Source organism: Bubalus bubalis, chromosome 3, assembly GCF_019923935.1.
Source record: "Bubalus bubalis isolate 160015118507 breed Murrah chromosome 3, NDDB_SH_1, whole genome shotgun sequence".
Taxonomy (NCBI): domain Eukaryota; kingdom Metazoa; phylum Chordata; class Mammalia; order Artiodactyla; family Bovidae; genus Bubalus; species Bubalus bubalis.
Genome location: NC_059159.1, coordinates 127,775,053 through 127,802,420, shown reverse-complemented (window position 1 = coordinate 127,802,420; position 27,368 = coordinate 127,775,053). Strand labels below are relative to the sequence as shown.

The following is a 27,368-nucleotide window of genomic DNA, read 5'->3' as shown; positions in this document are numbered from 1 at the left end:
TGTCAACACCTAGTCTTTTTTTACTGCTCTGTAGTTATTCTATCACATGAATGTGCCATAGTTTATTTATCCATATTTAAGAACACTAAAGTTGTTTCCAAATTTGGTCAATTACAAATAGAACTACTCTAAAAATTTGCATGGCATAGTGGTAAAGAATCTGCATGCCAATGCAGGAGACATAGGTTTGATTCCTGGGTCAGGAAGATCCCTTGGAGTAGGAAACGGCAGCCCACTCCAGTATTCTTGCCTGGAAAGTTCCATGGACAGAAGAGCCTGGTGTTGGGCTATATAGTCCACGGAGTTGCAAAGAGGCAGACATGACTGGGCAACTGAGCACAACCACAAGAACAAACATTTGTGAAAAGTTTTTGTGTGAGCATATGTTTTTATTTCTCTAGGGTAAATTCCCAGAAGCATGATTCCTGGGTCATATGGTAAGTATATGTTTATAAGTTACTGCCAAACAGTTTTCCAGAGTGATCATACCATTTTTAATTCCCATGATCAGTGTGTAACAGATACAGTTGTTTTATATCTTTACCAGCATTTTACATTGTTAGTATACATATTTTTTTTATCTTAGCAATTCAAATTGATGTAAAGTAGTATTTCATTGTGGTTTTAATTTCCCTTCCCTAGTAGATAATGATGTTGGGCATCTCATGTACTTATTTGCCATTTTATGTCCTCTTTGGTGAAGAGTGTGTTCAGCTTGGGGGGAACTGACATCTTTCTTATGTTGAGTCTTCCAATCCACGAGCAGAGTATATCTCTTCCTTTATTCAGATTTTTTGATTCTTAAGTATTTAGTCATTTATTTGGTTTACAGATTTTATACATGTTTTTCTTAAACATACACTTGAGCATTATATGTTCTTAGGAGATACTGAAAATGATATTCTCTTATAGATTTTGGTTTCCAGTTTACATTGCTAGCATATATAACTGATCTGTCTGTTGTTGACATTGCATCTTGAGATCTTGTTGAGCTCACTTATAAGACCTAATAAGGTTTTTTTTCTGTTTTGGGTAGTACATTCCTTGAGATTTTCTATGTAGACAATCATATATGTAGGCTTCCCTGGTGGCTCAGTGGCAAAGAATCTGCTTGTAATGCAGAATATGTGGGTTCAATCACTGAGATGGGAAGATCCCCTAGAGAAGGAAATGGCAACCCATTCCAGTATGCTTGCCTGGAACATCCCATGCTGCTGCTGCTGCTGCTAAGTCACTTCAGTCATGTCCGACTCTGTGCGACCCCATAGACAGCAGCCCACCAGGCTCCCCCATCCCTGGGATTCTCCAGGCAAGAACACTGGAGTGGGTTGCCATTTCCTTCTCCAATGCATGAAAGTAAAAAGTGAAAGTGAAATCGCTCACTCGTGTCCAACTTTTAGCGACCCCCATGGACTGCAGCCCACCAGGCTTCTCCGTCCATGGGATTTTCCAGGCAAGAGTACTGGAGTGGGGTGCCATTGCCTTCTCTGGGAACATCCCATAGACAGAGGAAACTGGCAGGCTACAGTTCATGGAATCATAGAAGAGTTGGATACAACTTAGTGACTAAACAACCAACAAACCAACCAAGTGTACATATGCAAATAGAGTTTTCTTTCTTGCTTTCCAGTCTTTAAGCACTTATTTTCTTTCTTACATTATTGCCCTGGCTAAGACAATGATAAATATTGTTGAATAAAAGTGGTGAGATTGGATATCCTAATCTTGTTCGCATCCTGAGGGGAAAAGCATTCAGTTTTTTACCAGTAATTATGATACTTTTGTAATAGATGCTGTCTTATTAGGCTGAAGAATTTTCTTTTACACCTAGTTTGCTAAGAACTTCATTGTAAATGCTATTATGATATAAATCATAATTTTTAATCTGTTATTTTAGTAATTTAAATTACAATGTTCTTATTAATTGATACAGAAAAAGCATCTGGCATGATTTTTCTTCCTTTAACCATGTTAACATGGTAGATTACATTAATCAACTTCCAAATACTGAATCAGCCTTGCATCCTGGATAAACTGCAGTTGGTGATGGTGCATTTAAAAATATATATATCCCTGGGTTATTTGTTAATGTTTTGTCAGTATTTTTTGCATCTGTGTTAGTAATAATGTTGTTAGTTGTTATACTTTTTTTTTACTGTCTTTGTCTAGTTTCAATATCAGAACAATATTCTGCTTTAAATGTTGGAAAGAATTTCCTCTTCTACTTTCTGAAAGAGATTTTATAGATATGATATTATTTCTTGGGTAGAATTCATCAGTGAATCAAGTTTGGTCTGGATTTTTTTGAAAGTTTTTAATTACAAATTCAATTCCATTAATACTATTAGGTCTATTCCAGTTGTCTCATATTTCATTGTGGTTTTGGTTGTTAATGGTTTTCAAAGAACTGGTCCACTTCATCTGTATAATAGATTTAATACTTGTACAATTGTTTGTAGTGTACTCTTTTATACTCTTGATGTCAGTGCTGTCTGCAGTGTTTTCCCAACACTCAATTTCCATATTGGTAACGTTTATCATTTCTTGGATAGTTTTGTTAGAGGCTTAACTATTTTATTAGTATTTTTAAAGAGTATAAGAAGAATCACTTTTAATTTTTATAGATCAGTGTATATTCTTTTAATTTAATTGATTTCTATTCTTGTCTTTCTATTCTTTCTGCTTGTTTTAGGTTTAAGGCTTATTTTTCTCCTCTTTCTAGTTTCTTTGGGTGAAAGCTTACATTATTGAACTGAGATCTTTTTTATTTCATAATATAAGTACTTATTGCTACAAACATCCCGCTGACCACTGCTATCACAAAATTTAATACTACAAATTTTGATAGTCTGTATTTTAATTTTCATTCGGTTCAAAATATATTATCAGATCTATTGAGACCTTGCCCTTGACTTGGGTATTATTTAAGGATCTGAAGTTTAATTTCTAAGTGTTTGGAGATTTTCTTATTTTTTATTTATTTCTAATTTAATTTGATTGTACTAGTGAATGCATTTTGTATGATTTAAATTAGATCATGGCATCTGGTCCCATCACTTCATGGGAAATAGATGGGGAAACAGTGGAAACAGTGTCAGACTTTATTTCTTTGGGCTCCAAAATCACTGCAGATGGTGACTGCAGCCATGAAATTAAAAGACGCTTGCTCCTTGGAAGAAAAGTTATGACCAACCTAGATAGCATATTCAAAAGCAGAGACATTACTTTGCCAACAAAGGTCCGTCTACTCGAGGCTATGGTTTTTCCAGTGGTCATATATGGATGAGAGAGTTGGACTATGAAGAAAGCTGAGCACCAAAGAATTGATGCTTTTGAACTGTGGTGTTGGAGAAGACTCTTGAGAGTCCCTTGAACTGCAAGGAGATCCAACCAGTCCATTCTAAAGGAGATCAGCCCTGGGATTTCTTTGGAAGGAATGATGCTAAAGCTGAAACTCCAGTACTTTGGCCACCTCATGCGAAGAGTTGACTCATTGGAAAAGACCCTGATGCTGGGAGGGATTGGGGGCAGGAGGACAATGGGACAACAGAGGATGAGATGGCTGGATGGCATCAGTGACTTGATGGATGTGAGTTTGAGTGAACTCCAGAGGATGAGATGGCTGGATGGCATCAGCAACTCGATGGATGTGAGTTTGAGTGAACTCCGGGAGATGGTGATGGACAGGTAGGCCTGGCGTGCTGAGATTCATGGGGTCGCAAAGAGTCAGACACAACTGAGCGACTAAACTGAACTGAACTGAAGGTTTGTTTTATGACACAGAAGAATATGCTGTTTTTGGATTAAAGATTCATGTGCATTTGAAAAGAATGTGCATTTTACTGTTGGTAGAGTATTCTATAAATGTCAGTTGGACTCTGGTGTCATTCAGGCCTTCCATATCCTTGCTAATTTTCCCTCTATTAGTTCCATATATTAATGACAAAGGAGTATTAGATTCTAATTATAATTATGCATGTCTCTATCTCTCCTTTCCATCCTGTCAAATTTTGCTTTATGTATTTGAAGCTCAGTTATTTGCACACATATTTAAGATTCTTAGGCCTTCTAGTTCTTTTTTTATATCTATTAATTTACTTTGCTTTCAAGTAAAAATTTTAATTTAGAAACTCCAGTGTTTGTGTAGTATATCTATTTTCTTTTATTATGTCATTATATTTGATTTGAACTTCTTATAGACAGTATACAGTTGAGTCATAACAGTGTCTTTTATGAGTTTATTTAGACCACTTACATTAAATACAAATGTTGATATGTTAGTTCTTCATTTCATTATTTTTTCTTATTTGTCCTAATTTTCATTCTTTTGTTTCCCCCTTTCTGCCTTCTTTTGGATTATTTAAATACTTTTAGTATTCTATTTGTATTTGCCTGTAGCAGATTCTTAATTGGTTCTTTTAGGGATTAAAATATATATACTTACTTTCTTAGTCTGCTTAAAATCTATATTTTAACCACTTTAAGTGATTTATAAAAACCCTGGAAACAATTTTGACCCTTATCTACTCCTGTTGATGTTGCGCTACTTGTATTACATCTACATAAAATAAAATCCCTGTGAAATAGAGTTGTGCTTTCAGTCCTCAGATACATTTAAAATAACTCAATAGGAAAATAACTTATTAAATTACCCAGGTATTTACCATTTCTGATGCTGATTGTTTTATCCCTGAAGTTCCAAATTTCCTTCTGATACTATTTTCTTTCTAAGAACCTTCCTTTAGAAATTCCTTTAAAGGATTCTTTCTGGCGATGAATGCTTTTAGTTTTCTTTCATTCAGTTGCTCAGTCATGTCCAGCTCTTTGTGATCCCATGAATCGCAGCATGCCAGGCCTCCCTGTCCATCACCAACTCCCGGAGTTCACTCAGACTCACATCCATCGAGTCAGTGATGCCATCCAGCCATCTCATCCTCTGTCGCCCCCTTCTCCTCCTGCCCCCAATCCCTCCCAGCATCAGGGTCTTTTCCAATGAGTCAACTCTTTGCATGAGGTGGCCAAAGTACTGGAGTTTCAGCTTTAGCATCATTCCTTCCAAAGAAATCCCAGGGCTGATCTCCTTTAGAATGGACTGGTTGGATCTCCTTGCAGTCCAAGGGACTCTCAAGAGTCTTCTGCAACACTACAGTTCAAAAGCATCAATTTTTTGGCGCTCAGCTTTCTTCACAGTCCAACTCTCACATCCATACATGACCACAAGAAAAACCATAGCCTTGACTAGCCAGACCTTTGCTGGCAAAGTAATGTCTCTGCTTTTGAATATGCTATCTAGGTTGGTCATAACTTTCCTTCCAAGGAGTAAGCGTCTTTTAATTTCATGGCTGCAGTCACCACCTGCAGTGATTTTGGAGCCCCCCAAAATAAAGTCTGACACTGTTTCCACTGTTTCCCCATATATTTCCCATGAAGTAATGGGACCAAATGCCATGATCTTCGTTTTCTGAATGTTGAGCTTTCACTGGAGATATTTAAAACTTTTACCTTCATTCCTAAAGGATATTTTTGCTGAACACAGAATTCTCAACTGACAATACTTTCAAAATAGAAATATTTTTCCATTTCTTTCTGGCCTCCATATTTCTGATGAGAAACTTACTGTCATTTGAATTGGTGTTTTCCTATAGGCAACACATTATTATTCTCTCTGGCTACTTTCAAAAAATTCTTCTCATTGTCTTTAGTTTTCATTAGTTTGCTTTCAATATATATCTAGATGTGAATTTCTTTGAGTTTATCCTGTTTCAGATTCATTCAACTTCCCAGTTTCTCTTTTGCCAAACTTGGAAAGTTTTCAGCCATTATGTTTTCAAATATTTTTTCAGGACCAACACTTTTCCTCTCTTCTTCTGGAAATTCACTTACATGAATATTATATATATTTTTATTATTAACCCACAGATCCCTGAGACCCTATTCATTTTTTTCAGTCTTTTTTTCTTTTTCTTGCTTAGACTGGATAATTTCTATTTATCTATCTTCAAGGCCTCTGGCTGTTTCATCTCAAGTTTTCTGCTTAGCCCATCCAGTGCATCTTTTAGTTCCATTGCTATACTTCTCAGTTCTAAAGTTTCCTTTTAGCTCTCCTTTATATAGCCTATTTCTTTGTTGAAACATTCTCTTTTTCTATTTGTTTCAAAAGCATTTATTATTATTCCTTACAGTTTTTGTGTAATAGTTGTTTTAATGTCTTTATCAGTTAATTTTAACCTCTGTGTTATTGGTTATCTATTGATTACATTTTCTTATGCAAACTTCAGTTTTTCCGGTTCTTTGTATGTTAAGTAATTTTGGATTATTTTCTAGATATTTACAATATTATGTTAACAAACTGGGAGCTTTGTTTAAATTCAAGGAGTAAGTTGATATTTTTATTTTTCAGCCCTGTTGGCCTGGTTATGATCTGCCCACACATTTCAACCTTCCCTCTGTGGTCCGTGGCTCCTATGGCAGTCCAGTTTTCAAAGTTTTTGCAGTACTTTTCAGATCTGCCTCACCTTTGCACCACACAGTAGCCAGTCTGAGTGCTGGGTGGTAGCTTCTTCGCTCATTCTCAATTTCTTGGCCCATAGTTAGGACCAGTTTGAGGCATGTGTAGCTCGGGGGTAAACCCAGGACTTCATAAGCAAGTTTTAACATCACTTTCATGAACTCTTTCCTCTCTGTGCTCTTTCAATACTTTCCAGTTCCCTGGGCTCTCTCTTCATGCACACAGCCAGAAAACTAGGGCTCTATTTAGCCTGTTTTATTGTGCTTTCCTATTTACTTCTGTTCCTGTACCTATATCCATTGCCAAGTGATGGGTGAACAGAGAAAGAAAACAAAAGTAATGTGAGTCTGCCACTGTTTGGGAGTCAGGGCTGTCCTATCCAGAGTAGAAGATTTCTTTTTCAGAGCTCTGGCTCTTGCATGCTCTTGAGGCAGTTTCTGCCATTGTTGCCATGGGATTTCCTGGGAACTGGAACCTCAGAAAACAGAGATAAAGGGGAGAGGGATGAGATTCCTGTACTCACTGACTGAAGCCCCTTGTCCCCTTCTCCAATCAGGACTAGAAGACTTCTCCTGGAACTCTCTCCATTTGTAATCCCATGGCTAAGAGATATTGGAGGAAAGTACATGGTGAATTCTGCTTTCTGTTCCCTATTACTGTTTGCTTTTCAGAGTCTTGAGATAACTGCTTCATGAATCCTGTCTGTGCAGTATTTAAAGCCATGAGATGATGGGAAAAGACCACCAGTGGAGAATAGACAGGAAAGAAGGCAGAGAATAGAGCCTTGGGGAACCCCAAGATTATCCCACTGGTAAGATGAAGAAAGGTTAGGGAGAGAAGGGAAGAAAAACCAGAATTTTGTGGTATGCTGGCCACCAAGTAAAGAAAGTGACTAAAAGAAGAGAGAATCATGGGAGAATTCCAAAGTTGCTGACAGGTCAATTCAGATATTTATCAGAGAATAAGAGTTGGACTTAGCAATGTCGAGTTCTCATTGGTGACCTCAGTTTCTGAGGAGTGATGAAGGACAATATCTGTCTTATATTCAAGGGAGACTAGAATTAGGGAAATTAAAGATAGAACTCTTATTTTATTTCAGTTATTTGGGGGCAGTAAAGGATATGAAAGAAATTAAGTTGCAGTTGGAGAGGTACGTGGAATTAAGAGCATCAAGGCTTCTAGTGTAAATATTCAGAACTACCAAAAGGCATTAATGCATAGATGGGAATCAGAGATCAAATTGTCAACATCTGCTGGGTCATCTAAAAAGCAAGAGAGTTCCAGAAAAACATCTATTTCTACTTTATTGACTATGTCAAAGCCTTTGACTGTGTGGATCACAGTAAACTGTGGAAAATTCTGAAAGAAATGGGAATACCAGACCACCTGACCTGCCTCTTGAGAAACCTATAAACAGGTAAGGAAGCAACAGTTAGAACTGGACATGGAACAACAGATGGGTTCCAAATAGGAAAAGGAGTACGTCAAGGATGTATATTGTCACCCTGCTTATTTAACTTATATGCAAAGTACATCATGAGAAATGCTGGGCTGGAAGAAGCACAAGGTGGAATCAAGATTGCCAGGAGAAATATCAATAACCTCAGATATGCAGATGACACCACCCTTATGGCAGAGAGTGAAGAGGAACTAAAGCCTCATGATGAAAGTGAAAGAGGAGAGTGAAAAAGCTGGCTTAAAGCTCAACATTCAGAAAACAAAGATCATGGCATCTGGTCCCATCACTTCATGGCAAATAGATGGGGAAACACTGGAAACAATGGCAAACTTTATTTTTGGGGGCTCCAAAATCACTGTAGATGGTGATGGCAGCCATGAAATTAAAAGACACTTACTCCTTGGAAGGAAAGTTATGACCAACCTAGATAGCATATTCAAAAGCAGAGACATTACTTTGCCAACAAAGGTCCATCTAGTCAAGGCTATGGTTTTTCCAGTGGTCATGTATGGATGTGAAAGTTGGACTGTGAAGAAAGCTGAGCACCAAAGAATTGATGCTTTTGAACTGTGGTGTTGGAGAAGACTCTTGAGAGTCCTTTGGACTGCAGGGAGATCCAACCAGTCCATCCTAAAGGAGATCAGTCCTGGGATTTCTTTGGAAAGACTGATGTTAAAGCTGAAACTCCAGTACTTTGGCCACCTCATGCAAAGAGTTGACTCATTGGAAAAGACCCTGACACTGGGAAAGATTGAGGGAAGGAGGAGAAGGGGACGACAGAGGATGAGATGGTTGGATGGCATCACCGTCTCAATGGACATGAATTTGGGTAAACTCTGGGAGTTGATGATGGACAGGGAGGCCTGGCGTGCTTTGGTCGCAAAGAGTCAGACATGACTGAGCAACTGGATTGAACTGATACTTGATGGATTCTGTCCTCTCATTTTCTCATTATTTTACTAATTTCAGGCATCTCAGCCTTCAGCAAAATGTCTTATACTTAGTAGATACATATTAGATGTTTGCTGAACAAGTTACATGATATTTCAAATAATTCCATGAGTGTTTCAGCAGAGTATGATGTAAAGGCTGTATGTGTGCCTGCGTACTACGTCACTTCAATCATGTCCAACTGTTTGCAACCCTATGGACTTTAGGCCACCAGGCCCCTCTGCCCACAGGATTAAAATTCGCCAGGCAAGAGTACTGGAGTGGGTTGTCATACCCTTTTCCAGAGGATCTTTCCAACCCAAGGATTGAACCCATGTCTCCTGCATTGGCAGGTGAGATTTTTACCGCTAGTGCCACATGGGAAGCCCTAAATGCTATATAAAAATGTATAATCCAGAGGTAGTATTTTTTTTCAATTATATTAGCAATATATACTTATTTTATAGGTTAATACATTCCTAATGAAGTACATATTATCAGTATAGACAGTGATTCTATGAACCCAGGCAGCTAGATTTCTCATAAAACACTGAAATACATTAGCAGGGATCAAGGCAGTTCCTCTTGCCACTACTTACTGTCCCCCGAGCAGAGCAGAGGACCCAGTGAATAAGCCGCTTCAGAATGTGGTTGCCCTGTGTCTCTCATCACAACCTGAGTAACCGGCAGGTGCTTCTTATGGGAAAGGACTACTGTGTTGCTGGTCCTAGAAAACAAACACAACCACCTTAATATCATTCTTAATAATGTACAGAAAAGTAAAAGCATTTTATTGCAGTTCAAGGGGTATTAAGCTGAATTTGTAAACATGTAACAGTAGGGAAATCAAACAGCTCATCTGAACACTTACAAACATACTAATGTACTGAATAAGGTCTTCTGAGGACCAGAGACCTTTGTTCATCTACAGGACCATAGAGAAGAAAGCAGGCAGGTCCAAAATTGTGGTCATAGGAACAGACATGAAATTACATTTCAAAGCAATTAAGACTCTTGAGAGTCCCTTGGACTGCAAGGAGATCCAACCAGTCCATTCTAAAGGAGATCAGCCCTGGGATTTCTTTGGAAAGAATGATGCTAAAGCTGAAACTCCAGTCAGTACTTTGGCCACTACATGCGAAGAGTTGACTCATTGGAAAAGACTCTGATGCTGGGAGGGATTGGGGGCAGGAGGAGAAGGGGACGACAGAGAATGAGATGGCTGGATGGCATCAGCAACTCGATGGATATGAGTTTGAGTGAACTCCGGGAGATGGTGATGGACAGGGAGGCCTGGCGTGCTGTGATTCATGGGGTCCCAAAGAGTCGGACATGACTGAGCGACTGAACCGAACTGAACTGAAGCAGCTTTTTGCTGTTTGCAATTCAGCCATTGTGTCATACTGGAATGCAAAATTTACAGAGGCAAGAGTAATCTGCCTTGATTAAAAAAAAAAAAAAAAGCAAAAGACAAAAAACCAAACCCATATGACTGACAAGAAATAGGTTTTCAATTTTGGGGCCTTTTTTTAATTACTGAAAGTTTCAGAAATTCCTACTGTGGTTATGAGGCATTTCCTTATGTGTTGAAGTCTTAAATTTAAAAACAAAATCAAAACAAAATACTAATTCAAAACCATGATGAAGATATGAGACAATGTATTCTTAAAATTAATAAATGGGCTAAGGCATGGGAAAGTGCTTTGCCAATGATTTTCACCATCCATTCATTCAACACTTATTACACATCCTCTATTAGTCACGCCCTGTGTGTGGGGGAAGTGAACAGAAAGCCCATTGTCAATGTCCCCCAGAAACCTAGTGGTTGTTACAAATAATAGAAATAACAATAATACCATCATGTAAGTGACTATTTGGGGACATATTAAAATCTGTGGTTCAATACAATTTAATGACTGGAACAAAAGCCAGAGGACCTGGTTGGTAAGCTGTTTGTATTGCCAGTGTTCTCTCTGGACAAAGTAGAAAGGTTTCTGTAAGCTGTTCATATTTTTCATTGTATATTTCAATTACATATGTACTTTTAATTTATGGACAAATGGTTTGTCTATTGTTCTGTGTAGAACCTAGCAAGTTTTCATTTTTAACAATTACAAAATCACCAGTCACCCATATATATATATAGTAACTGTTCCAAATTATATGTGTATTTATATAAGTTGAAGCATTATCAAAAATAGTCCAGGTCACCTCACAGTTTTGCTGCCAAAAAAAAAAAAAATTCTTCTTAACTTAATAGTTAATCATTCCAGTGCTGTTAGGCATCAAAATATTCTTGTAAGTTGGAAAATTAAAAATTATTAAGATTTTTATTTTATTAAAAAATTTGAGCACAGGGACTGGCAGTGCATGTGGTAAGATATGAAAAATAGGAACTAAACACCCTAAAATTGAAGAAACAAACATTAAAAATCAAATTGCTTCAAAAAATCAGACTGAATTAAGCCACATGGTTTTATCTGGGGAAGCCCCTGCGACTGCTGCCGACAGAAGCACACAAGCTTCATCCTAAACACAAAATACCCGACTTTGTTGGGATCACAAGCTAGAAGGTGCCACTGAATCACAGGGCAATCAGTATGGAAAGCTATTTTGTTATAAACACAGGAATAGCACACCAAATTAATTCCTGGTATTATATACCAGTAAGCATTACAAATAAATATTTTAATTCCTATGACTGCTATTTTGACAGATATCTTAGAGAAAAAATGTAAGTGTATTAGTTCTTTATTGAGAAACTTTGAATTTTAAGGAAACTTTTAAAAGCTACGCTGTCTAATATAGGAAAAAGCTACACTGTAGTCCTGTTTTGAACACTGACAATGCATTCACAAACCTAAAAATATCTTTAAAAAATCATAATGCAAATAGTGTGTATTAAGGTAGATAATATCATAAAGTACCTTCCTGAATCTGAAAAACTGTTAAACAATTCTTACTTCAAAGTCCTTTATTAGTATAGATCATTCCCAATTGCGCATGCTTTCTGCAAAATATTGTAACCCATGGTCAACAGCTCGTGTTCACGCTCAGTCGCACAGTGGTGCTTGACTCTGCGATGCTATGGTCACCAGACTCATTTAAAACTGCCTAATTTATGATTATATCTCACTTTTCTTGCTTTTCAATTTTTCCCAAAATTTGTAAAGATTGCGTTTCTAGGCACAAAAATTTCTCACAACAGTTTTAAACATTCAGTAAGAGAATTCCCAAATTCGCTTTTTTCAGAGTCTAATGCTTTAGAAATTCTTACTGTTCGCTGTTTGTCATTAGATATTTTTGAGGTATAACAGAGCTGTAAGAACTTTGAGTTGTTGAGAAAGTTGCAGGAGGAGAAATACTGTGTCAACTTTAAGTGTTATAATCATCGGGGAGAAAGAGGGACTGGTGACAGTACAGTTTTCATCATCCAGAATTACGTACTTTGAAAGTTCCAAGCTCTTTATCGGGTTTTGCTGTTCTACTGGCTCACCCCTTTGGCAAAGTCATGCTGTATTAATTACTGAGGCATCATTAAGACTTCTTCATGTCTGGCAGGGCTGGTCTCCCCACCTTGTTTTCATCTTCATAGTTGTCTTAACTATTTATGCACCATTCTTTTCCAAATTAAGCTTTAGAGCCATTTTGTCACACTTAAAAATAATAAACAAATGTCTAGCATTTGTTTGGAATTAAATGGAATCAAGAAATTTATTTGGAGGAGAGATGCTTAGATTTCCTATTCATGGCAGCAGTGTGATGTCTCCATTTATTTAGGTCTTCTTGATTTTCATAATAAAGTTTTATAATGTCTTTTTTAATCAAAGTCTTGCATATTTTTGCTATCTTTATTTCAAGATACATTACTATTTTGTTGCTTTTGCAACTGGTTTTTATAGGACTTTCTTATAACACATTCTTGATAAGAATTCAGTTATTCTACGACTCAGTAAATAGTCTTACTAAGCTCTCATTAATTTCAATAATATTTCTGTTTGTTCTCTTAGGTTTTCTTTGCTGACAACCATATTTTCTATGAGTAATATAATCTTTATTTCCTTGTTTCCAATCTTTCCAATTGCAGTTTTGAATTAACTCATATATATTTTTTAGCTTTCTATTATTCATTTCTAACCTAATTGCATTGCTATCAGAGAAACTGTCCATAGGATAACAACCACACTAAAAGTTTTTGAATTTTGCTTTATGGAACATTGGGAAAATCAGTTTGCAGAAATGCACCACAAGTGCTTGAGAAAATTATGTGTTCTATAATTTTATGTTCCCAACAAATCAATTTAATTTGAAAATATTCTATGTTCTTACTAATTTTTGTTCATTTGATTACCAATTACAAACAGATATTCTTATCATGGTTGATTTGTGAATTTCTTCTTTCAGTTCTGTCAAATTTTTTCTATATATATTTCTAGTCATTTTTATTGGAAGCATACATGTTTAGGATTGTTAATTTTCTCTGGTGAAATTAAGAAGTATCATTACATAGTAACAGTGATCTTAGTCCACCTAAAAAACCTTTAAAATTTACTGACTTTGTGATATTTAGCTGGTAATTCTTTGCTTTCAATATTTCCACTTGTACAAACAAGACGTAGTATGAGATCTGGATCTAAATGGTTATTTTTGTCACATTTATTGTGCATGATTGTTCACACATTTTTATCTCAGACTTGTTGCTTTCTCTTCTTTTTCAATCTCACGTTCTATCTTCTTTTGCATTAACTAAATTTTTAAAATCCCATTTTTTCTTTCTTCCCTCTGCTGAATTGAAATAATTCTTTAAGGGTTACATAAATTTCAATATATACACTTTAAGCAATTTAATTCTAATAAATATTTACAAAACAAGTTTAAATTTCAACAATATTTTTATTTCTAAGCAGTCTTTTAGTTCCTTTGTAAACCATAATCATCTTTGTTAATAGGATCTGACTGCTTTCTTATGCTTCAGCTTCAAACATATAGTCCTATGTTATCAGTACAGGTTTTCCACCTCTATGTTTACAACTTTTTTCCTCAATGTTTCTTCCTGCTTCTGAAACCTTCCTTGTAATATCACTTTCTTTCATTCTGAAAACCATTCTTAAAAATCCCTTTTGTGTAATTTCATCTTAAAAGCTGTAGGGGGAGAACATTTAGATTTCTACATTATTTAGTTTTGTCAAAAATAGTCCTGGTTACATGGGTATTTTTTTTTTTTTTTTTTGAAGTCTTAATTTCAAAAAATAGCAGAAACAGGATCATGAAGCTTTAAAATGCTTAAGTGTAGTAACATTGCAATAGTTAATGGGTTGACGAGTTGCTGGTATAATCAGTCAACTTAGAGACCATCACAATGAAGCAAATGGTCTCATGTGTTAATGTTAACACCGTCAAAGACTCGATCAAAAAATTTGTCTAAGGTTTGCTGTGTTTACTGAGAAAAAAATTCTTCCTAGCAACTGTTTAAATAAATCTCACAGATGCTACAGACCTTTTTAGTGGCCTGTGATTAAAAAAATATAGCTTGCTTAAAAAAAAAAAATCCCTTTTGTGGAGTCTGCTGCAGATAAATTTCTCCAGTGTTGTTTGTCTAGATCTTAATTTTATCCCACTTCTTAAAATATCAGCTTGGTAAACACTGGGAGTTTGACAGATATTTCACTTCTGCCCTATAAGGGGCATGCTCCACCCTCTGTGGGCTGGGCTCTGGGCTGGTCGGGGAAGGTCAGCTGTCTGGCTGTCTTTCCTTTAAAAAGTCGTCCTTTCCTTTCTCCTACTTTAAACATTCTCTTTAGTGTTCTTTGATTTCACCATGGGTGTCTAGATATGGATTTACTTTTATTTATTTACTTTTAGCTTGGTATTTTAATATTTTCTCAATCTGGAAATTCCTCAGCTATTTTGAGTACTGCCTCTTTTTAATTATTATATCTCAAATCTTTTCTTCTGAAACTTTAATCACACACGTTTGATCTTCAGTCGTGTCCAACTCTTTGCGACCCCGTGGACTGTAGCCTACCAGGCTTCTCCGTCCATGGGATTCTCCAGGCAAGAATACTGGAGTGGGTTACCATTTCCTTCTCCAGGGATCTTCCCGACCCAGGGATTGAACCCGGGTCTCTGTCATTGGAGGTGGATGCTTTAACCTCTGAGCCACCAAAGAAGCCCATTTATTTACTTTTAGCTTGGTATTTTAATATTTTCTCAATCTGGAAATTCCTCAGCTATTTTGAATACTGCCTCTTTTTAATTATTATACCTCAAATCTTTTCTTCTGAAACTTTAATCATACACATGTTTGATCTTCTTCACATGACTCTTCAATGTCACCACTTTCCTAGGTCCCATTTTGGTTTTCTCCATTCATTTTGTGTGTCATTTAATTTACACACCTTTTCCACTAATATCTGATCCCAAAGTTTTAAACTGAGTAATACTGTCATTACTAATGACAACATATTCATTTTTAATATATATTGATATACATGCTAATATATTCATTTCTAAGCATTCATTTGGTTCTTTGGTAAATCACAGCCTTCTTTGTTAACAGGAAGATTCTCATATTTCAATTCCAGTTTTAATTTTTTGAGCAGCTTACTAATTTATTTTATGTTTTTAACATATCCATAATCTGAGATTTTTAGGCATTGGATCTACTCTTTGGGGTTTCTTCTGCCTCTCAACTGTGTCCTCTGGTGTTGTATAACTGGATTGTGAGTTCGTGTTTGGAAGCATTTTATCTGAAGGAAACTTGTGAGACCTGTGTGAAGGGAGAGGGCAGATCTCCAGGGAGAATATCATGTAGTCTTAGGATGAGCCATTGGTGCTGCCAACCTGTGGCCATGTTAACCAATTTAAGGACCATCCAAGTTATGTCAACTTGGGCACCAAATCTGTGTGAGAGCAAGTCTGTAGACATGAGTTTTCAGGGAGATTTTTTTTTCTACTCAGAGTGCTAACGAGAAGATCTGTCCTCATTCACTTTTGGGGGGTTTGTAGCCCTTTGAGACCTTCAGGGGCATGGAGAATTTTGTGTTCTCTGTATTCTCTTTCATGGACTCAAGGCCTTGTCTGGTTTCCCCTATGTGGCCATTCAAGAAATCAGCTTGAAGTTTAAGAAAGACAGTAAATAATCCCAGGTGAGTCATGGGGTGGTCATCTTATTAACTGAATTAACTTTAAGAAGTCTTCTATTTCACTTTCAGTGAATGGGAAACATTCCTTCCTATTTTGTCTTAGAAGAAAAAGAGAACAGACATGCTTAGTTATTCACCGGTAAACGAAAATAGCTACCTAATATTTTAGGCTTCTGATTAATGACACTATACACATCACAGCTTATACTTTTAAGTTGCTAGGGCATACTTTAATTTATTCTCTTTATTGTACTGTCATGTCCAATGTCTGCCTAAGGTACATAGTTTAAGCAACAAACAAATTACAGTTCGCACAGGGAAATTATATGGAAATCACCATTCATTCCGGTCAGCATCACAGTTGCAGTAATATTGAGAATCAATGCAGTTCCCCTCTAATCCACAAGTACATTTTTGAGCATCAGGCTGAGAACCTCCCCAGTAAGTGTGTGTTTCATTGGTTCTTCCAACCCACCAGCTCACTGGGGTTCCATCTGAAAGACAAGTATGAGAAAGGTGACACCTACTTTGACCCCCACTACCTGCCTCCCCAAAATAGTTCCTTTACTCCTCTTTATTTAAAGCATAGAGAGACTCTTTTAGAAGTATATTTTATATTTTAACTCTGCAATAGGATCATTTTTAGGAGACTTCCAACTATTTGAAAATATATACTTTAGTGTCAAGTCATATCATCATTAACCATTTTTTTTCTTTTATCAGAAAATGAGCAAATTGTCCCTAAATCATTCAAGTATGATGTTTACATATTTCTCTTGAGAACTCCAATTACATCATTTCTGCAGAAATAATGTTCAAGAAAGAATTGTCATAAAAATAGAAACCAGAGTAATTTATACATTGAATCTAAAATCTGTTTGCGATCCTATTAATAAAATGTGATTAAAATGTTTCATGTTACGCAAAATAAAGAATTCTTTCACTTTATGTATTAGCTAAAAACACTGGCACTTCCTAGCATATCTTTGAAGTTTCTTGGGGATACGTACTTATACTAAATGGGTTACTCTGGAAACTAAAGAAATGGCACTAATTAGCCTTCTTCATGCCTGAAGTGAGTCTTTGGTTTGGACAAATCCGAGACAACTACAGAGTGGATCTTCAGCAAAACCCACTCCTCAGTACAATGCATAAGTGACAGGAGCAGAGGCTGCCTCAGCTCTGCAAGATTGCTTATTTATGCTGAAGATGCTGCCGAAGCCCCACTGTGAGATTATAGAGCACCTGGAGGAGGATGTTCAGAAAAGGCGGAGCACACAGGAAGATGGAAAAGAAACAGTCCCTAGTAAACAGAGATTCAGGGCACGGGGGGAGCAGGGAATGGAAGTGACATTAAATCTGTAAAGATGCTTGTGTTTTTCACAGTCTTAAGTTGTCCCCATCAGGCCCCCACCAAGAATCTGTAGCAGCTTCTTCGTAACTTAACAATCGCCACTGCTCATTATGGCTCCCTATTCAATAAGACTTTTGCTTCTGCTGACAACCTCCCAGCTTGTAAATACATAGACTGCATTCATTACCATGCACTGCAGGCCCAGTGGGTGCAATGTGAGCCAAGAAATCAATATCAACCATCAGTTTTCTAAATGTGTTGAAAACATCTCTAGGGGGTGGAAGATCTTTTCAGCTTAATATTTAATAAATATTTAATAGGTATTTTTCAAAATTCCATCTTAAAAATGTAATTATTCAACATCTTCTTTCATTGATTGAAGAGCAAAGAAATCATTATATGCAAATGCACAACTGTGTTTACATTTTTCTCTCTAAAATGAGAACCATTAAGGGTTTTTAAAGGTACAAAATGTATGTGGCTCCATTGAAAATTCCTTTGAGTAACCTAGAGAATTTGCATAAGAAAGTATTAGGAATAACATGAAGAAGAATTAGAGGCTGAAATGAAAAGGAAAAGGAAAGATAGCAATGACCAGGGCTCACCACTCCACTTTCTCAATTATTTTAGCCTATGGGTCACTGGCCTCGCCAGCCACTGCTGCCATTCTCAATGACCTTAAGCATTCATAGTATGGTGATGGAATGGTTTCCTAAAGTCAACACAGTCACACAACTTCCTCTTTAGCCACCTGTAATCATATCCCCGAAACTATCTGTATGTAACACAGAGACCTTAAAGATGCTGAAGGAAAAATGTTCCAGGACCTGAGCGAGATCCTAGGCCCACTGCTCCTCCCCAGCCCTCTTGGAAATGAAAATCAACACAAGGGCTGCTGCACTGAGAACCCAGGCTTGTTATATCTCCTGTCAAGATTACCACCACCACTCTCCTGATAACTTCTGAGAATATGAGTGTGGAAAATTCCTGAGATAAGGCTGAATTTTGACTGATGGCCTCCAACCTGTCCTATAAAATTCCTAAGCTACTTGCTTCCCATACTGCAGTCCCCTTGTGCTGTTTTCACATTGCAGCCATCCAAGGAGGGACCCAGGTTCAGTGTCAAGAATCTGCTTGCAATGCAGGAGCTGCGGGTTTGATCCCTGGGTAGGGAAGATCCCCTGGAGAAAGAAATGGTAACCTGCTCCAGTCTTCTTGCCTGGGAAATCCCAGGGACAGAGGAGCCTGGGAGCTACAGTCTGTGGGGTTGCAAAGAATCAGACAAAACTTAGCAACTAAACAGCAGCAACGAGGGACCCAGGCTTTGTTGTTTTCACTCCTTCCACACAAGTGTAACTTCAAAGCTCTGCATGCTCATTTGTGTCTATTGATAAAACTGAACAAATTAGTGCAAAAATTTTAAGGTGTATCAGGCTACACTATTTGCCTGCCTCATCTCAACCTTAATTAAGCACATCTGGAAATATGTAGGTCTGCAGTGAATTTGTTTAAATTAAATTTGTACTAAAAATTCTCCAGCAGCAGCATATAAGAAATGCAAATAACTTGAGCATGTATATTTAATGAAGTCCTTTATTTTGCTTCTTTAGTAGGTGTTTATCAAGTTTATAAGTCTTTTCTCTTTCCATCTTTTCCCCTAGCCTCAATGAAATACGCTTTTAAATACCTGTTGGTGGTGGTGGTGGTGCTATTTTATGTATTTATATCAAAGGGCTAACAATTGAGTAACCACACGCAAATAGACACTGGCCTTCCAGGTGGGAATCCTTTGGTGATCTGGGTCATGTCCAGGTTCTGGAATAGACCATCTGCTTCTGTGTATGAGTTTGCCCCCTGGCTCACTGGGTGGCTTTGTTTTATGCCTTTGTTAGTGGTTGGTTTCAATGCTACTCTGTCTTTGCCTTGTTTTCACTGGTTAGAGAACCTATGAATAATACTCTCCCGGAGGCAGCTTTCTCATTCTTTTGGGAACATAGAATTTTAGTTCAGTGATCTATTTGGCAATAGATCTAATTAGCAATCTAGTTAGCAATCAACTAACAGTAAGCACTAAACCCACTAGCACTAACTATAAATTCAATAAACCGGAGAGATGCAAATAAGTAGCATTTACTTCATGCCATTTATAGGTATGGTGCAATTAGGTTCTAGCAGAGTTAGTGCCTTAGCCCCGAACACTCAGAAAAAAAATGATTTCCTAAGTCCCATAGCTGTTGAGTGACAAGCCTGAATTCTGAGGACCTGCCTAGCACTCTCTGCTCATTCCAATCCCCAAATGCCTGATCAGAGGAGTGGCAGGCCAGCCTCCAGAAAACCAAGCAGTTTTATGCTTCATGCAGGCAGGTTGCACATTCCAACAAAATAAGGTATTTCAAAGGAAGAAAATAGAAAATCAAAAATAAAAATTTTCAAAAGAAGAAAAGATATGTAAAATAAACTACTAGCACTTAACGTGTGAAAGAACTGGTGATACCAACATTTTTTCCTACTTTATATTTAGCCCAGACACTAATCACATTCAGCGTAGGAAAAAGGATCTCACCAAATAATCACCTCCAGATAAGTAAGTCATGTTGTTGTTAGTAATGCTTCCCAAGATACCACAGGATTGAGATGTCCCTGCCCTTTATGGCAGATGATTACTGAGCCCTCCAGGGGCCTTTTTAAGAGGCTTTTACTGCTCAGTTGCCCAGCTGAGTCTGGGGATGGGAGGGAACTTCAGATCATTTATGGCTTTGGGCAAAGATTTTGGTCTTTGCTCCAAAAGTATCTCAGATTGTGACCTGGGTGCTATGGGCACAGATTCTCATGCATCTGTGGCAAGCCTTGTGACCTGTGGGGACAAAAGCTCATGATGTCTAATTACTCTGATTACTCACCTTGGGGAGTTGAAAGCCTTGACTTTTTGCAGTGGAAAGTCAGCTCCTGTTGGCAGTTGTCTGCATAGTCAATGATGGTCTGGAGCTGGTCCATGCTGGCTATGTACTTGAAAAATACTGGATGGGGGCTTTCTCCATTCAAGCTTTTGACCTTGACCAAGTGGGAGCCGTTATGCTGCACTGAGGTCCATGCAGTGTCTGGTGGGCAGAAGAGAGGTTGAGAGAAAGAAAGGAGACCATAATGAGGATGGAATCATTAAATGTAAATATGGAAAGCAGAGCATCTGAATTCAGTTTTCTTTTATTTTTTTGTAGTCATCAGATCTCTTTGCAATTAGAATCAATGAGTGGAATTCTCAAAATGTTTAACAGGAGAGATTCTCTTTATTGAAATTTTCACTACCATAATTATAGGCAACATTGTCAGGCAGCTAATTTTTAAAATTATGCATTATAATGCTCAAAGCTATAAATATAATTTTATGGCCCTAATATTTTTCTTTCCATTACTATAAGGAGAAAGCCAAACGTTACTGTGTATATATTTATCTTTTTACAATTATATTTGTCATCTGACTGAGCATCTTTTCCTCTGATAATCAGAGAAATGTGTAAAAGACATATGTGAGGAATAAGCTTCAAACATGATCATGAAAATAACAGAAACTAAGTATTTTTTACAAAAATTAACTAATAGTGTGTCAGCAACCTGTTCAATGGCCAGCAGTGAAAAAACACAGGGCCTAGGAATATGACCATCCCAGCAGTAATCATAGCTACATGAATGTCTGTTGGAAAATTCTCACATATTTCTATTACATTGATTACATCTATTTTTCAGAGAGATATAAAAAACAATGCACACTCCATAACATTTATAACAGAAGAAAAACAACTTGACTTCTTTTATCTTCCCCTCAATATACATCCCACCATAAATATCTCCCCCCAATATACCTCCCTCCATAAAAGTATAGAAGCTCCCACAGTATAGAAGGCCATGGCTTAGTGCTAAAAGGCTGAGTTCAAGCTACCTTAATCCAACTACCTCTATAATGTCATTTAACTTTCTCTGTAGTATGTATTTGATAAATGATCAGTCTGCCACACAAACTTTCTATATTACAGAGCAGGAAACAGTCTTATTGAGTTTATATTATTTCTTAATAATTAATATATAAGCAAAAGAGCAAAAAACCAAAACAACAACACAAGGAATTCACTTAGGGGTCCCCACAGGTCCCTGTTCCTTTCCTACCCTGGGGATGTGGGTCTGGGAAAAACCTAACAGATGTGCTGGTGCTCACAAACCCTTAATACATGAAATACATGGAGAGACTCGGAAAAGAACCCCAAGGGCCATGGAAAAAACTCTGGTTCAAAGCCTATGGGGAAAAACATGATAAAATATGCAAAAATTAGCAAGAACAGGAACAAACTGTGAGTCAACATGACCAATGCAGTTTTATATTCTATTTAAAAAAGACTTAATGGATTACCCACCTATCTGCTCACTAGAGGGGGCTGTGAGTGTTCCCATGGCAACTTGAAATCCATAAATTTTGTTTCCTCCTTATTCATGTTTTCACTAGACATTTTACATTTCAACATTTTCCTGGAAAATTACTTAAATGGGTCTGGCATTATTTTTGGTAATTACCTACTCCCATTCACCCCCAGGGTTTCTTCCATCAAATGAAATGAAGGTACAGGGAGTCATGCAGAAGACTGTGTTAGGTTTGGCAGTTCATGAATTCCAGTGCCACTGCGTCATTTATTTTCATGGCTTAGGGCACAAAGAAAAACGATGTCCCTGAATGGTTCATATAGGCCAGTGGTCAGTATGATAGATTTATGGTCTTGCATGGTTAAGGTATAATAATAGAAATCTTTTCGAGTGGAGAGAAGGAAACAGTTGAAAAGAACCTCAAAACTGCTCTTCTGAAAAATACTTTAAATGACTGCTCTTTCTAGAAATATTATTTAAAATACCCCAACAACAACACATATTTCTCTAATATTCCACAACACATTATTTTCATAGATTTCAAAACCATGAACCTCTGACACGCTACGTAACCTTAATTTTCAAGCACAAGGAGACAGACTAATGAATTAACGTGACCAGCATGATGGAAAAATTGTTGTTAAGTCACTAAGTTGTGTACAACTCTTTTCAACCCCAAGGACTACAGTTTGCCAGGTTCCTCTGTCCACCACTATCTCCTGGACTTTGCTCAACTTAGCTGTTATTCAAGGTAGTCTGAAGCACAGCTTTGGACCTGAAGTAACTAATTTTGGTGGTGGTGGTGGTTTAGTTGCTAAGTCATGTCTGACCCTTGCGACCCCATGGACTGTAGCTTGCCAGGCTCCTCTGTCTGTAGGATTCTCCAGGCAAGAATACTGGAGTGGGTTGCCATTTCCTTCTCCAGGGGATCTTCCTGACCCAGGAATTGAACCCAGTCTCCTGCATTGCAGACAGACTCTTTACTGACTGAGCTACTTTTTAATCATGGGCAAATTTAAACACGAATTTTGAACTATCGTTAAACTAGACCCTTTCAGAACATGTTAATCGAACTCAGTGGGGTCTTTCCTCTGCACAGGAGCAGGGAGACGATTGGTAGCACTTGGTCAACCATTTTGCCTGGACAAATGAACCTGTAGCCAAGTTAATTTGCTGGTTTGGTTTGATGTTTCATAGTAATCACACCGACCATATCATATGCTATCCTTCAGTTTGATTTGCTTTTTCTTTTTGCCAAGTTATATCCACTTTGCAACTGGCAACACATTTTATACTTTATAATAGATCTCTGGACTATACAAGGAGTCTTTTATAGCAAAACAATCAGTTATGGAAAAAGAACCAGCTCTTTATTTTACACATTCAGGTAAATATACATTGAAAGCATATCTACTATACTCATTTCCATTTCTCTGAGAAGTAGACAGAAAATAAGGCTTCATTATGAAAAATCTGATGCCTTTATAGTTGGTAGGTTCATCACTCATGATCTGGAAATTAACCTCAAAGAAAGTGAAGGTAAAAATTCCTTTTCCCACAGATGCCTGAAATGAAGTCCAATTTGTGTTCAGTTAGTTCAGTCGCTCCGTCATGTGTGACTCTTTGGGACCCCATGGACTGCAGCATGCCAGGCTTCCCTGTTTGTCACCAACTCCTGGAGCTTGCTCAAACTCAAGTCCATCAAGTTGGTGATGCCATCCAACCATCTCACCCTCTGTAATTCCCTTCTCCTGCCTTCAATCTTTCCCAGCATCAGGGTCTTTACCAGTGAGTGAGTTCATTTCATCAGGTGGCCAAAGTACTGAGGTTTCAGCTTCAGCATCAGTCCTCCCAGTGAATATTCAGGACTGATTTCCTTTAGGATGGACTGGTTGGATCTCCTTGCAGTCCAAGGGACTCTCAAGAGTCTTCTCCAACACCACAGCTCAAAAGCATCAATTCTTCGGCACTCAGCTTTCTTCACAGTCCAACTCTCACATCCATACATAACTATTGAGAAAACCATAGCTTCAACTAGATGGACATTTGTTGGCAAAGTAATGTCTCTGCTTTTTAATATGCTGTCTAGATTTGTCATAGCTTTTCTTCCAATGAGCAAGCTCCTTTTAATTTCATGGCTGCAATCACCATCTGCAGTGATTTTGGAGCCCAAGAAAATATAGTCTGTCACTGTTTCCATTGTTTCCCCATCTCTTTGCCAGGAAATGATGGGACCAGAGGCTATGATCTTAGTTTTTTGAATGTTGAGTTTTAAACCAGCCTTTTCATTCTCCTCTTTCACTTTCATCGAGAGGGTCTTTAGTTCCTCTTCACTTTCTGCCATAAGGGGGGTATCATTTGCATATCTGAGGTTATTGATATTTCTCCTGGCAATCTTGATTGCAGCTTGTGATTCATCGAGCCCAGCATTTCGCATTTGTGTCCAAATAGAACATTTTTTGAAATTAAGCCATCTGCCTTTGTTTCTTCTGATGAGAAGAGGGTACGTGTTCTGAGAAGACTGAGAAGGCAAAATGACAGATGACTTAATTTGTCACATCTATCTCCAGATAGAGCTAGTCAAGAAGATGCAATCAGGGTAATAAATAAGGATAGACAGATGTAAACACTAGCAGCCATTCCTGAACCCACAAAGATAATCTGAATACTACAGTAGAGAAATATCAATAACCTTAGGTATGCAGATGATACCACCCAATGGCAGAAAGCGAGGAAGAACTAGAGTCTCTTGATGAACAGCAAGGACAGCAACGAGATCAAACCAATCACTCCTAAAGGAAATCCACCATGAATATTCATTAGAAGGACTGATGCTGAAGCTGAAGCTCCAATACTTTGGTCACCAGATGTGAAGAATCGACTCACTGGGAAAGACCCTGATGCTGGGAAAGACTGAAGTCAGGGGGAGAAGGAGCTGAAGGAGGATGAGATGGTTGCCTGGCATTACCAACTCAATAGACACGAATTTGAGCAAACTCAGGGAAATCGTGAAGCACAGGGAAGCCTGGCATGCTGCAGTCCATGAGGTTGCAAAGACTCAGATATGACTTAGGGACTGAACAACAACAATAGAGACCCAAGACAGCCTTCTTAGAAATTGTGTTACTACTATACAGAGAGAAATATCATTACAACTAGCTTTCATTTTTATTCACCTCAACCCTCTTGCCACACAGATAAGGAAATGGAAGTCTAGAAAAACTCACTTGCAAAACTAAATTCATGAAACTATGTAATTTAGCCACACATTTCTAAGTAATACAGTGTAAGTCACTGAGCTTTCTGAGTAAACTTCTCAGAGTGCTAAGGTCTGTAATTTTTCCAGACAGTCTTACTCACCTGAGCCCTCTCCTATATTTCCAATGAAAATAGAACTGGATCCTGGTCATTTATGTGTTCATAGGGCCAGTAAAGGCCAAGCCCACTACTCCAGATGTTCAGAGGGTGTCCTGAGGAAGATGATGGTCAGCTCTCACCTGGCCCTGCCCTAGATTGCAGAGGCCTTGGTCCCGGCCATGTCATCTGTTTGTCAAAGCTGAGGATGACTGGTGTGTGCATTTTACCAAAGAGAAGCGATGACAGCTCTAGGGAGACAGTTGCCAGGCCCTGGGGGGCCCAGGGATGGCACTCATCTTGGCCCCACATCTCGGGTCCCTCCTGATTAATATTTATAGGAGCATCCTTATAAGGGTTGCCGTTCCTGCCGTAATTCTGGGGCCTTGAGGCTTTTCTGGCTTACTTTAATATTTTAACACAAGAAAATGCTATAGGATACAACTTGATAGCTTCAAGGGAATGTAGCTACTTCACAGCCTTCTTTCTTGGGATTTCAGAGGATGATGCTTTCACTTACTAGGCCACACTGAATGTGTGTCTGCTCATTCATAAGGACAGACATCTGCTATTTAGCAAGAATGGACATTTACTCAACATGACTTACATTGTCTTCAGGCAATACATATATGTGCCTGGCCCCGTATCTGGAACCTCCTAGGAGCTCAGTTTTTGGAAGATATTAATATCTCCCCTTGTGTGTCAGCCCATCATACAGCTCCAGAGCAAAATAATTTTCTCAAAGAGCACATTATATAATTCATTCATAAAATTAGATACAGACAGAGTACAGGGTCATGGTCAATAAGAGATATGGGTTATAACCTATGGTCTCATTTAGTCACTAAGTCATGTCCAACTCTTTGCAACCCCATGGACTGTAGCCCACCAGCCTCCTCTGTCCGGGGGGTTTTCCAGGCAAGAATACTGGAGTAGGTTGCTATTTTCTTTTCGAGGGAATCTTCTTGACCCAGGGATTGAACTTGTAGCTCCTGCTGCATCTCTTGCATTGCAGGAGGATTCTTTACTGCTGAGCCACAGGGGAGGAATGGTCTTAGAAAAGTAAAAAAAAAATCTCTGAGACTCCAATTCCGTATTTAGTAAATGCTGAAGACCAAATGCTATCATTCTAGCCACCTTTGAATGCTAAGGCCGTGAACCTGGCATGTTTCTGGCCTAGCGGCCCTCTGAGCATCTATATTTTTATTGTTCATCCAGACCATTCACTATGCCCACCCACAAGGTTGAGGCAGACTGTGTGGCTGACAGAAAAGCAGGAAAATAAGCTTTTCTGAAGCATTTGTTTTTTAGCCCTTTGGGCACAATGACAAGTCCTGCCCCAGAAATTCTGCATTGCCAATCACACCACGCTGCATGTTTTACAAACTACCTTTAGAAGTGTCAAGAGGCAAGTCAGAATAATGTCTCCCCAGTGGAGGTGGAAAAGAGTTCTTTCCAGGCAAAAGCCAGTATAAAAGAAATGCAGGTTCACTATGTATGATAATCATCAAAGTGCAGCTCTTCTTTCATTTTCCTTAAAAATTCCAACATTTCAACTTTAAAACATTTTTTGTAAGAAACACTAGTTCCAAACAAAACTTGCTACATGTAATGAATGCACAATAATGCTATGCTTCCTGCCAATCTCAATTTTCAAGAGCAGAGCAGAGAACAATGAAATCCCAACTTTTTACAAGCAAAGAAAATATATGTTGCAGCAACTATGCATTTACTCATGAATGAACTCTCCAGTCTATACTTACCACCTCTTTTTGACAAATTTCCAACAAGTGCTGATATCTACTTAAAATAGGAAATGTAGAACTAATGATATTCATAACATTGTTCGTTAGTTGAATTAACATCTGTCTATCTCATTCATCTGAAGGTCTATGAGAAGAGTTACTTTCCCTTTCATTCCTCACATATAGCTTAGTGCCTGCAACTTCGTAGTATAAAGTGTGTATGATTGAATAAATGTATGAACTGAATGGGTAACTGAAAAGGGAGCTGTCTGGTTATGCCAAGACAGGAATTCAAGCAAAAGAGAGAAGAAAGGAAGAAAATCTATACTAACGTTAAACACATAGCCATATGGGGCTATCAGCACCCAGCCTATAAAGGACTTAAAAAAATAGCTTGGCAGAATCCCCTCTCTTTACTGCTTACATCTCTTATAAGTGTTCTTATAGAAATAAATCTACTTCTCAT

The 27,368-nt window shown here is 37.9% G+C and overlaps 1 protein-coding gene across 2 annotated transcripts in view; it reads right to left on the bottom strand.

The window, feature by feature from the left end:
• LOC102404051 (contactin-associated protein-like 3) overlaps positions 1–27,368 on the bottom strand; it is a 237,881-nt gene that overhangs the window by 36,365 nt on the left and 174,148 nt on the right. For both annotated transcript variants that reach the window (XM_006069491.4, XM_006069492.4), the window contains exons 13-15: positions 20,297–20,494; positions 16,380–16,536; positions 9,497–9,624 (exon numbers count right to left, since the gene is read on the bottom strand). In XM_006069491.4, the coding sequence (XP_006069553.3) occupies positions 9,497–9,624; positions 16,380–16,536; positions 20,297–20,494 (483 nt within the window). The remainder of the gene's footprint in view (positions 1–9,496; positions 9,625–16,379; positions 16,537–20,296; positions 20,495–27,368) is intronic.